Consider the following 12,874-nt stretch of genomic DNA (forward strand, 5'->3'; position numbering starts at 1 on the left):
TACTCTCCTGCTATCCCTTTATTCTCCTGCTATAACTGTCTTAACTGAAACTTGGCTAAAACCCCACATTAGAAACGGCGAAATCCTACCCTCCTGGCTTACAGTATCCATAGACTAGACAGAATAAATATGCGTGGTGGAGTAGCAGTTCTGTATAAAGACACACTAAATTTACAAAGAATCCAGTCTGACCCCCCCAGCCCTTAACAGCAAAATACTAACCTGTCAACTTGAACTCAACAAAAAAGTAACTGTTATTGCAATCTACATCCCTCCCGGGAACAGCCCTTCCACAATTGAAGACCTGCTCGTTTAGTCTACCACTTTAACTCAACAGGAGACCATAATTATGGAGGACTTCAGTATTGACTGGAATAGTTGTTCCTCAGACTGTGTCCCTCTAATCTTCTTAATCTCTAGGGAATATGCCCAAATTATTAACTCACTTACTAGGACGGGTAAGCACAGATGCAGTCAGTCAATCTTTGACTGGATCTTAACCAGTAGACCTTTACTTGTTTATCACTCAGGCTGCCTCCCAGACAAACTAAGTGATCACTTACCCACCTTCCTACTCAGTCATAGAACTAACATCTCCAAATCTACAATATACAGACGTATTAGAAGCAGTAAACAATTTTCAGCTGCCACCTTTAAATCTCTGCTACAATACTTTGACTGGTCCCCACTTTTACACCTCCATCTTGACTCCGCAGTTGAATGCTTTATAAACGAATTCCTTGAGATTCTAAATACCTTGGCTCCCATTAGAAAGGTTCAGGTAAAATCCAAATATAATCCATGGTTGTCTAAAGAAACAAAACAGATACTCATGGACAGAGATAAGGCATGGGCTTACTACTACAGTAACAAAAAACAACGCTCATTTGAAACTTACCGTCAATTAAGAAACAAATCTAAATCTCAAATTAAAACTTTACTCGAAGCTCACCAATGCCACCATAATAATCCCCAAAACTTCTGGAATAGTATCAAACTTCTTCAAGCCTAGTCAGTCTTTAATTCCATCCCTCACAACCTCTAACATCAAAGACAGCCTAGCCACACGATTTAATTATTTCTTTATTAACTCCATCCCATCTCTTTTAGACAGTAAAAAAAAATACCCTACTAACTACTCCACCCCAAACCGTAGCTACTTCTAACACCTTCACTTTTAAGCACATTCAGACTTCTGCCATAAGGAAATTACTAAATAAACTAAAACCCACAACCCTCGCAACCAGTCAACTACCCAATATGCATCTCAAAATAGCTGCTGATACCATAGCATATCCTAGCTCTTTATTGATCAGAGAAAACTACATCCCTAAACTCTGGAAAAGTTCAACATCATTCCTTTACACAAAGGAGGTGTCTCAAGAGAATTTTCCAACTACAGACCAATCGCTATACACCCACCCTTATCTAAAATCCTCGAAAAATGCATTCACTCCCAGCTTATGGACTACATTACCAGTAATAATCTGCTAACCAACTCCCAGCATGGATTGGGACACATGGCTAGGCTTAAAAAGGCCCTTGTGGTCGTTAGTCTATTAAATGCCTATGAACCCATAAAAAATTATGGGTTACATGTTGCTTTTGTCTTGCTGGGTACGTCCAAAGCATTTGATACAGTATCTCATCAAAAGTTTCTCATTGAGCTAACATCATTAAATTATTCTCACTCTGCTCTCTCTTGGTTTCACAGCTGTGTCTCAGACCAGCAACAAGCTGTGAAATGGCAAAATGAACTGTCTTCATTTTTAGTCATTTCAGTAGGAGTTCCACGAGGGTCAATCTTAGGCCCACTCCTCTTTACAATCTTCACAAGTAAATTACATTCTGCAACTAACTTGGCCACTACAGTTCAATATGCAGATGATTCTACCCTGATCTGCGCTGCTCCTTCCCTGTCTCAACTTCTTGTAATAACCCCAAAGTCTTTCTCAGGCATTGAAACTTACCTCTTCAAACAGCAACTAATCCTGAACCCCAACAAAAACAAATTAACTCTTTTCTCCAGCAAAAAGCCCATCAGCCAGACAACACCCTTTATAATCTACTCAGCCAGTAATACAAAAATTGAACCTGTTCCCCAAATCAAACTACTAGGGGTCACTGTTGACAATAACCTGAACTTTGATAAACATGTTGCTCTAGTTATTAAAAAGACCCATATCAAACTTGCCTCACTCTAGAGAGTCAAGCAATTCTTAACCAACTCCACCATACATGCCATTGTTGGAACCGATCTTCTCTCCACCTTGTTATATTCCTCTCCAATCTTTACTAACCTTGAAAAAACAGACCTAGTCAAAATGGAGGCATGCTACAATAAGATTGCTAAATTTGCCACAAACTCAACCTATAGATCCCACCACTGCTTAGCACTCATCTAAACTGGTAAGAACTACTCAACCTCCTCTCCCTTCATCAAATTACCACTGGACATACCATCATTACCAAACCAGAAAACTGCTCATCACTTCTCAAACTCGTTGTACCATACACAAACCACAGAACCCTAAGATCCATGAAAAAATTCCTACTAAAACTCACTAAAGCCAATAACAGCTATGGCAACTCCCTATATTCCAACCAAATTGCCAAGGCCTGGAGCACCATTCCCCAGAATATCCTTAATACTACTAACTGAGCCAGGTTCTAAGGACCCATCTAACCAACAAATGGCTGTGCTCATGTACTTCCCCTGGCTAATCATTGCTAATTCTTCCAACACCCACCTCTTTTTCACAACCACCTTTCTATTCAACCATTCTCTTTCTTCTCTTCTAAATACTCTATTTAATATTCTTTATCCTTTCTTTCTCTTTACCATCCTAGGTTTTTGATTTTACTCAAAGGTTAATACAACCTGTTTCAAAGTTATTGCATATGTTTTTTTCTCTCTATTTTTGTATATTGACGTATATCTTGAAATTGTTTAGTAGTATGTAGTGGAGCTTTCTTTCTCTTTGCCATCCTAGGTTTTTGATTTTACTCAAAAGTTAATACAACCTGTTTCAAACTTATTGCATATGTTTTTTTCTCTCTATTTTTGTATATTGATGTATATCTTGAAATTGTTTAGTAGTATGTAGTGGAGCTTTTCTCCCCGGGCCTCCACTGAAAATGGACATATATCCAGTTGGACTAGCCCGGTAAACAAATGTAAAATAAATAAAATAAATAAATAAAATAAATATTCCTCCCTTTCCTCTTTTCCATCCTCTCCTGCCACAACACCCACCCGCATATGGATTTCCCAGAACTGCTTTCATCCACACCCCACACCCTCCCCCGTTTTGGATGACCATCTACTCTCCACTCTCAGCTAACACCTTCATAACCTCCTACTTATAGCTGCAGAAAACTAACACCTAATGTACAAGAAGCATTCGCATCAGTTCTGTTTTTATATTACAAAATTTTAGACTTAAAATACTTGTTTTTAACTTGTATAAACCACAGGAACCTTACTTTATCACATTGTACATATTGAACCTGTAATCTTTGCTATCTTGTTTTATTAATTGGAATCTTTTGCAATTTTGTGTTTATCTTGCTTTTTGCTGTAATCCTACTCTGTTATCTTTTGATGTCCTCACATTGTCTTGAATTGTATTGTAATATTTTTCTGTGGAGCTTTTCTCCCCAGACCTCTGCTGAAAATGGGCAAAAACTGCCCAGACAATCTGTCCCGGTAAAAAATGTTAAAATAAATAAAAATTAAAGAAATTTTTAACAAAATGTTTGTTAGGATGTATAATCTTTTCTTGGAATAGTACATGCCTGTCTATCCCCTCCTCCCAATCTGTGTACCTCTGTGTCACTTTTTGTGCACCCCATCTGGTTGTAGACTGGGATGAAAGTGAAGGTAAAAATAACCAGTTATGTATTTTTCAGTTTGCTGCTGCCACACACAAATAGATATATAGTATCCCTTATTATTACCCCAAAGGCAGATTTCGTAGGTGTCCCTCCATCGGTGTATCTCTGTGTCAGCGTCTGACAAAAATGGAAAAACAAATAGAGCTAACATTTCAGTCTGTTGTCAGATGTATACAAGTACTGTGCCTCCTTAGAGTCCCACAAAAGATGGCCACCTGTATGCTCATCTATTTGATTGTGGGAAAGTGGGAAAAATTATCACTGTAATGTTTCCAGCATGTTACTCCTATGCACTACGCTGCTCCTATACAAGCTATATTGACTGTCTGTGAAGTGTGTGGGAAATGTTTATGAAATAATAACCACCCAGCACAACAGAAGCTGTAGTAATCTGTGAACACCTCTGAGGTTTGGGTTGAAAATTAAGAAATAAGGAGATCATCTCCAGCCTCCACACAAACTGCAATGACCTCCTGTACACACGTCTGAGAAGGGCTGGTGTTAGACTGGGTGGGATTCTGGACAAAAGCCACTATTTATCCCGTGTCAGGAGTCCTTGAAGTTATGTAATGCATTTTATGCCTTATTGTTTTGAAAAAAATATTTAAACTGAGAAAATCACAAGAGGGCCAGTTACTTTCATCTAGACATGCCCCATCAGGCAGTTAGCGCCACTTGTATAACTGAATTGTACCCTAAAGAGGGCACCATGCAGTGTAGTTCACCTTTGCTCCCCCCATCTGCCAAATGTTAAAGTATTCCAACTTGCTTCATAGTTGCTTTATACTGTTTACATTAGTCAAGCAAAGCCTGAATAGTGAACAACCAACAACAGGTAACTGGTCATTTTTTTCTACAGACAGCCCTAACAATTATAGATACTTTGTGCATAACTCAGATGCCCAGTTAAATAATCCATCACACAAATGCACACTAGTCCTGAAAACCAGATAGGTACTATTTAAAATAAGAAAAGTACAAGAAGTCAGTTACTTTCAACAGATAGCTCCAACCCAGACTCAACAGTTACAGCTACTTCTTTGTGTACCTAAGATGATTGTGATAAAAACTGACCATCATTTATTATATTGCAGTTCTGTAAACTTGCACACATACAGCCATGCATTTAAGTATTCCAGGTTGCTTCCCACAAATCACATTACTCCTGCAAAGCCTAGATAGTGACAAGCTGACCTTAAAAGTGCAACAACAGTGTCAGTTAAGTAGGGGGTGATTAACATTTGTTAAGGTAAGGTTTTGTGCCATAGTTGTACTTAACTGATTTGTCTTGTTTCCAAATATCGGAGTGTAATTACCATGTTCTATGCACTATAGCAGGTTTTGTATCAAGGAACCTTTTTCTAAGGAGATGCGCAGAACTCCAGTGTATGGCATTTTTGACTGATTAATCCTAAGTGGTTTACCAGGAAAATATATACAAGGGACATACCTCTTAACCTGTTTGCAGAAGAAATCTGATAACTATTCACAACACTATGTCTTTGTACTATATATAGGTTCATAGGGTAGGTACTAGGCTATCAGCCCAAGGGCCTAAGTAAGCATAGCCGACATGGTTACCTGGCTTACTCCACCCAAGAAAGTTAATTTCCTGTGCCCCTGTCGAGCAGAGCCACAAAAGTGATCCCTGGGGTGTATTTCCTATAGGTAGGATATTAGTCTAGGCTGTGTCTTGGTCTACTTGTTATTCTATCTCTCATTTCCTCGCTTGGAATTTAGCAGGTCAGAATATTACATTTAGTTTGCTTCTGGTTTGAATACTGAAAAGTTGTGATGTTATGTTACTGAAATCTGCTATAATGTGCTTACTGGGTGATGTCATATCTTCCAGGCCGCACTTGGAATCGCAAATTTAATAGTAATGGCAATGATGGAAAATGGACTGTCTGTTGAAGATGCCCGCAAAAAAATCTGGATGTTTGATAAAGATGGGTTGCTTGTTCGGGTGAGTTTATCATGCACTATTTATTTGTAAATCTTGTTAATTTTGTATTGCAAAAACAAGACCATTTGTAATGAGGCACATGAAAATATCAGGGCATTTTAAAGTATATTTTGACCTGATGAACTCAAAAGTAACAAAGCCAAAAAAATAAGTTTGCAGTATCAAACTGCAGTTGAAAAAACATTTGCAGTAGTTTCATGTCTCCATTATGTATTCTGTTAACATGATATGATGATCTTCGTGTTTCACTGTTGCAGTCATCACACTTGGGTTATCTGCCTGCACGTAACCCTCAGTCGGCCCATATACCAGAGACTTTGTATTTCTGCTTCGGATGCTGTCGCTCCAGGACAGACGTCAGCTCATCAGTTATATAAAAACAGGCATCCAATGCTATTACATCAGTCTTTCTTGCCGTGGAGCCCGAAGAAGAAGCAGTTAGCACGAGTGCCGGTCCTCCGCTACCTGAGTTTTTGTTTCTGAATTGAATTATCCTGAAGGCTTCTAAAGCGAAGTACCCCATTGGGGACCCTTTTTTCTTGCTCTAACCAATGTCAGAAAAAGTTAACAATTGTCTTGCCTTTCCATTTTTACTGCGTCACCAGTTTAGGCCACGATGTACCTCGCTGTCGATTTTGTGCCTTGTTCAACGCCCGAACTATTCATCGTCGGGCCACTTTTGTCGCTAAATACTTTCATTCTCTATCTCCGTATTCCAAAATGTCTTTGGTAATCTATCCGACAACCGATCTTCCAAAAAAAGTAAGGATAAAGACAGAGACAGACCGCACAGGTCCAAGGATGCTGATGACCCTTCCATTAAGCTAGTCGCCAGTTCAACGGTACTCAGTGAGGTGCTTTCGCAGCCCCTGATGCCAGCTTCAGTGGATTCACAGGCCTCTACCGAAACCTGTTCGGAGTCCAGTATGCCATGAGACTCTTCTTCGACTACGAAACCTGCGGATGTCTCTACCTTGGATGGGTCCGGAGCCGCTGAGCAGGCACCAGCTTCTGAGGAAGGTTCTTCTCACTACTGATGTTTGACACAAACCGACTTCTTTCGCGTCTTCAGTTCTATCTAAAACTACATAGTTTATAAGGCCAAGAGTATGCGCTACGCCTAAAAAACGACGACCAAAGTGCATGCACCTGCTCCCTTGCCACAACATCAAATGCTTAAAATGGCAGAAGACCTTATTTTGCTGATTAAGGGAAGTCAGCCTTCCCCTGCTTAGAGAAAACGAGACTTGTCCCCAGCAGCTTCAACAGACCAAGAGTCAGATGACTCTGAGGTATCTGATTATGAAGAACATACCCTTATCTGCTTATGAGGATTCAGATGCAGAGGAATCCATTCCCTTGGCTTCTCCTTCAGACGATTTTTCTTTTGGTGAACCCTTGCATACTTTAAGAGAGCATTTCCACTGGGAATGCCAAGACTATCCTAAGTCCAAAAAGAGACTCACAGAATTTCTAGATTTGCCACAACATAGGTCTTTAGCAATACCCCCAGTCCTGGATGTGGATGATGTCCTTATGGAATCCAGTTTAACTCCTGATACTTTACCACCTGCTCCTAGGAAACCAGACAAGTACTACAGAGTACCTGAATCTCTCGAATTCCTTTTCAAAAATCCTACTGCTGACCCAGAGGTTATCTCCCAGGGGGCCTAAAGGTATCAAAGCAACCACAGCTAAGATTACCCACCCCTTCGGACAGGGATTCCAGAGCTCTTGACATATGGGATAAGAAAGTATCTACATCTGCAACTCTTGCCATTAAGGCTTTGAATTGTCAGTTTCACATGCTGAAGTACCAACAACATGTTATGGAACTTATTAACAAAAAATAGCTACCTTTACAGACTGTGCAGAAAATAGAGTCGCATGAGCATATGCATTCTGCAAGCCAGATCAGCACGCATACATTGCAGTGTGGCTTTGATGCCCTAGAAGCATCTTGCAGGGCAGCAGTCACTGGTTCAGTACTGAGAAGGCATGCTTGGATTAAGGAGTAGACCTTGCCAGACCATATCAAATCAAAGTTATTAGACGCTCCTTTGAACAAGGACAAGCTGTTTGGCACCAAAGCAGAAGAGGTTCTTAAAAAGATGGAAGAAAAAGCTGAATCTGTCAGACAGTCAAAGAATTCCTGCAAATACAGCCTCCTAGATTCAGTAGGCATTGCCCTTTGAAACATTGGTCCTTTCCAGCCCCCTCAAAGCCATCTCAAACTAGACCCAGGGGAAACAGACCCCCCCCCCCGACTACAGTCTCAGGGTATGCAGAGATCTAAGCAATGGAGTGCCTCCACCTCTAAAACAGGGAGTACTAGACCAACCCCTTACGGAAAGTATTCCCAATGACTTCTCAACTCCACTGTCGACCTCTGCCCAACTGCTTGTGCTCCTAGGAGGAAAACTTGCCCTTCATGCAAAAAAAATGGATTTCCATCACCAAAGACCAATCTGTCCTCAACATTGTATCCCAGGGGTACAAATTTTAACTCCACTCACTGCCAACCCCAAAAGGGTTCCCACACTTTCCTCCAAACCAGTGGGCAGAGAGACAAAACCAAGTTCAGTCCCTGCCCTCTATAAGGGCAATTCAACCTGTTCCTGCAGAACAGATAGGTCAAGTATTTTATTCCAGACTTTTCCTGGTACCCAGAAAAGAGGGTACTTGGTGCCCAATCCTTGATCTTTCAATTCTCAACACCTTCCTAGTGGTACCAAAATTCAAAATGCTCACCCTGCAGCAGTTTCTACCCATGCTAGCCAAAGATCCATGGTTAGTCACTTTAGACTTAAAAGAAGCTTATCTGCACATCCCTATAAGGGAGTCATGCAGGAAATATCTACGCTTCAGACCAGGATCTATGCATGATCAGTTCTCTGCACTTCCCTTTGGCTTATTCACTGCTCCCAGAGTATTCACAAAATGCCTGGCTACAGCCATTGCTTACTGCAGACAGAGAAATATTCAGATTTACCTGTACTTGGATGACTGCCTGGTTCAGGCGGACAGTCAAGAAGTGCTGCTGCAGCACCTGACATTTGTAAAAAAAACCTTCTAACCTCCCTGGGGTACACCATCAATGAAAAGAAATCAAAAGTAGTCCCCAGTCAAAAGATTGTATTCCTGGGAACCAGCTTGGACACAGCATCCCAGATGGCATTCCTCACTCCCGAAAAGCAAGCCTACCTGACAAGACTACTTTACTCAAATGACCACCAGAACCCAGATATCCGCAAGGAAAATCCTGCAGGACCTAGGGTTCATGGCCTCATGCATCCTACTAATTCCATATGCCAGACTGCATATGAGGAAACTTCAGTGGTACTTAAAAAGTCTTTGGTGCCAGCATTCTCAGGATCTGTTACCAGTCATTCCTATAATACCCTGTCTAAGGGATTGCCCTTTATTCAACCTGGTGCTACCCAGACCCTAACCACAGATGCATCAGACTATGTCTGGGGGCACACATGGGCAGCAAGTGCATTCAGGGTTACTGGAGCCAAAGTCAAAGTCTTCTGCACATCAACCAAAAAGAGATGCTAGCTGTGCAGCATGCTCTGACAGCTTTCATATCACTACTGTCACCAGGGCACCTGCTAATAAAAACAGACAACACCACAGTTATGTGGTACATCAATAAGCGGGGGGAACACACTCTTACCCACTCTGAAGGCCAGCCATGGCCCTGTGGAACACGGCCTTGGACATGCAGGTCCATCTGCAAGCTCAATTCCTGCCAGGCAAACAAAATTCACTGGCAGACGATTTAAGGAGAAATCTCCTAGACCCACATGAGTGGTAACTAGAACCCAGCACCTTCAACCTTCTGATTCAGAAATGGGGGACCCTAGAGGTGGATCTCTTTGCCTCCCCCTGCAGTCATCAGCTCAGCAAATTCTGTACCAGGACACCTCACAGCAAGGCCTGGAAAGTGGATGCCCTAACCTTCCAGTGGGTAAATCTCTCAATCTATGCCTCCCCCCACCCCTTCTCTCAAGAGTATTGCTCAAGATAAGATGGGACAGACCAAGGACAATTCTGATTCCCCTGGACTGGCCAAGCCAGCATTGGTACCCACTCCTGCACAGCCTGTCATCGGTGCCACCCTGGCACCTACACCAGAACCCAACCCTGCTCTCTCAGCAGGGGGGACAGATCTTGCATCCACAACTACAAACCGTACATCTTCCAGCATGGCTTATTCCTTGAACTCTCCCCAGTAACTAGCCTAAGCAAGCAGGTGCTGGATGTCATTCTTGAAGCCAGAAGACCCAGTACAAGAAAATCCTATGCTGATAAGTGAAAAAGGTACTGCTCCTGAATACAGTTTAAAGGAGAGGACACCACTCTGCCCTCCCTGTCTTTAATCCTGGATTATTTAGCAGATCTACTTTACAGAGGCCTATCCTTGGCTTCCATTAAAATCCATGCCTCTGCCATTTCAGCTCATTACAACACTGAGCCACTTCTCTTTTTCTCACCCTCTTATCAAACAGTTCCTGAGAGGGGCAAACAACTTAAGGCCACCTAGGAGAGCACCCACCCCTGCCCTGGGACCTTAACTTTGTACTGGAAAAGCTCACACTACCTCCCGTTGAGCCTGCAGCATCAGCAAAGTTAAAATTCCTCTCTTGGAAAACAGCCTTTCTTTTGGCCATCACTTCAGCTAGAAGAGTGTCTGAGCTACAAGCACTTTATGGCCTTGGAACCCTTTCATTATTTTCCATGCTGACAGGGTTTCCCTCAGGACTTGACCCATCCTTTATGCCTAAACTGGTGTTCATTGTGGCTCTCAACCAATCTATCCCTTTACCAACCTTCTTCCCTAATCCTCATAATAAAGGGGAACGGATCCTTTACTCCTTGGACGTGCACAGACAGCTCAGATTCTACCTTGATAGGACTAAATCCTTCAGGAAATCTGACAAGTTACTAGTCAGCTTTGCACCAGGGGCAGAGGGCAAGGCCATTTCAAAGCAAACAATTTCCAAATGGATAGCACACTGCATCCTTTTCTGCTACAAGCACCATAGGAAACCAACCCCTCACGGGATCAGAACACACTCCACTACGGCAACTTCTACCTCTACAACATTCCTCAGGGGAGTCCCTACCAGGGACATCCTGGAAGCTGCTACCTGGAGTTCTGTACACACCTTCACCAAACATTACCACCTGCCTATCTTTTCCAAATCCAGGACGGGTTTTGCAACTGCAGTCCTGCAAGGCATACTAGCCAGCCCCAACTCTTCTTAACTGCCCCCACCCTTCTTCCGCTATGGGAATTTACCCAAGTGTGATAATTGCAACAGTGAAACATGAAGAACATAGTACAGTTGTCTACACTTACCATAAATCTAGATGTTCGAGTGTATTCACTGTTGCAGTCCTGGATGTTGTTCGTGTTTCACTGTTGCAGTCATCATATTTGGATTATCTGTCTGCAGGTAGCCCTCAGCCGACCTGAATACCAGAGTTTTGGATTCTTGCATCGGATGTTGTCTCTTCCATGACGTCAGGTCATCAGGGGTATAAAATATGCAGCCGACGCAATTACATCAGTCTTTCTTGCCGTGCCCGAAGCAGAAGCAGTTCGCAAGTGCCGGTCGGACGACTCCTGAAATTTTCATTTTCGAATTTCAGAACCGAAGTTTTCAAAAAAGCTAAGTACCCCGTTGGGGATCCTTGTTCTTGCTCTAACCAATGTCAGTAAAAGTTAACAATTGTCTTGCCTGTGGAAAGCAAATACCTCATAAAGATTTTCATTCATACGGCATTCCTTGCTTAGGCCCAGACCACAATGTCACTCACTGTCGGTTTTGTGCCTTGTTCAAACCCCGAACTATTCGTCGTTGGGCTATCTTTGCAGCAAATGATTTTGGTACTCTGTATCTGTACTCTGAAATGGCTTTGTTAAGCCATCCGACTATCTATCTTCCAAAAAAATGTAAGGATAAAGACAGAGACAGACTGTATAGGTCCAAAGCTGCCAGCGACGCTTCCATTAAGCTAGTCGCCAGTCTGCCGGTACTTAGTGAGGTGCTTTTGCAGCCCCTGGTACCCGCTACTTCAGATTCGCAGGCCTCTATGGAGACCTATTCGGAGTCTGGTGTGCTGCGGCATGCTTCTTTGACTATGGAACCTGCGGATGTCTCTACCTTGGATGGGTCCGGAGCCGCTGTGCAGGCACCGGCTTCTGAGGGTGTATTCAGGCCTACAGACTTGCCTTTTAAACCAACGCCATCTTCTACATCCTGGCCTAAAGCTCACACTACGCCTAGAAATCCAACGTCCAAACCGCATGCTCATGCCCATATGCCTAAAAAACAAATGCTTAAAATGGCTGAAGACTTTATTACCTTAATTAGGAGAAGCCAGCCTACTCCTTCTAAGAGACCTAGAACTGATTTTCCTTCCTGATTCTTCTGATCAGGAATCTGATATTTTTGTTTCTTCTCATTACCAAGATTTGCCCTTATCTACCTATGAGGATTCTGATGCAGAGGATTCCATTCCCTCTGCTTCCCTTCCAGAAGTTTTTTTCTTTTGGTGAAGCCTTGCACACTCTTAGGGAGCATTTCCGCTGGGGAAAGCCAGGATTACTCTTAACTCCAAAAAGAGGCTTAGGGAATTCTTACTCCTTCCTCAACACAGGCCTTTAGCTATACCTCCTGTTCCGGACATTGTAGATGATGCTTTTTTGGAATCTAACCTTTCCCCAGACACTTTACCTACAGCTCCCATAAAACTTGACAGGTATTATAGAGTACCTGACTCTCTCAAGTTCCTCTTCGAGAATCCTACTGTGGATCCAGAGACCATTTCCCAAGGACCAAGAGACATTAAATCTACTGCTGCCAAAAATCATGCTCCTTCTGATAAAGATTCTAGAGCCTTGGACAGACTGGGTAAGAAGGTATACACTTCTGCTACTTTGGCCATTAGGGCTTTAAATTGCCAGTTTCTTATGCTGAAGTACCAGCAGCATATTAT

General features: G+C 42.4%; 1 protein-coding gene across 8 annotated transcripts in view; it reads left to right on the forward strand.

Moving 5' to 3' along the window:
- Positions 1–12,874, forward strand: part of ME2 (malic enzyme 2) — a 1,978,505-nt gene that overhangs the window by 1,405,378 nt on the left and 560,253 nt on the right. For all 8 annotated transcript variants that reach the window (XM_044082071.1, XM_044082092.1, XM_044082073.1 and 5 more), the window contains one exon: positions 5,750–5,863. In XM_044082071.1, coding sequence (XP_043938006.1) covers positions 5,750–5,863 — 114 coding nt within the window. The remainder of the gene's footprint in view (positions 1–5,749; positions 5,864–12,874) is intronic.

This window comes from Protopterus annectens, chromosome 1.part1 (assembly GCF_019279795.1).
Source record: "Protopterus annectens isolate FY-2018-M chromosome 1.part1, PAN1.0, whole genome shotgun sequence".
Taxonomy (NCBI): domain Eukaryota; kingdom Metazoa; phylum Chordata; order Ceratodontiformes; family Protopteridae; genus Protopterus; species Protopterus annectens.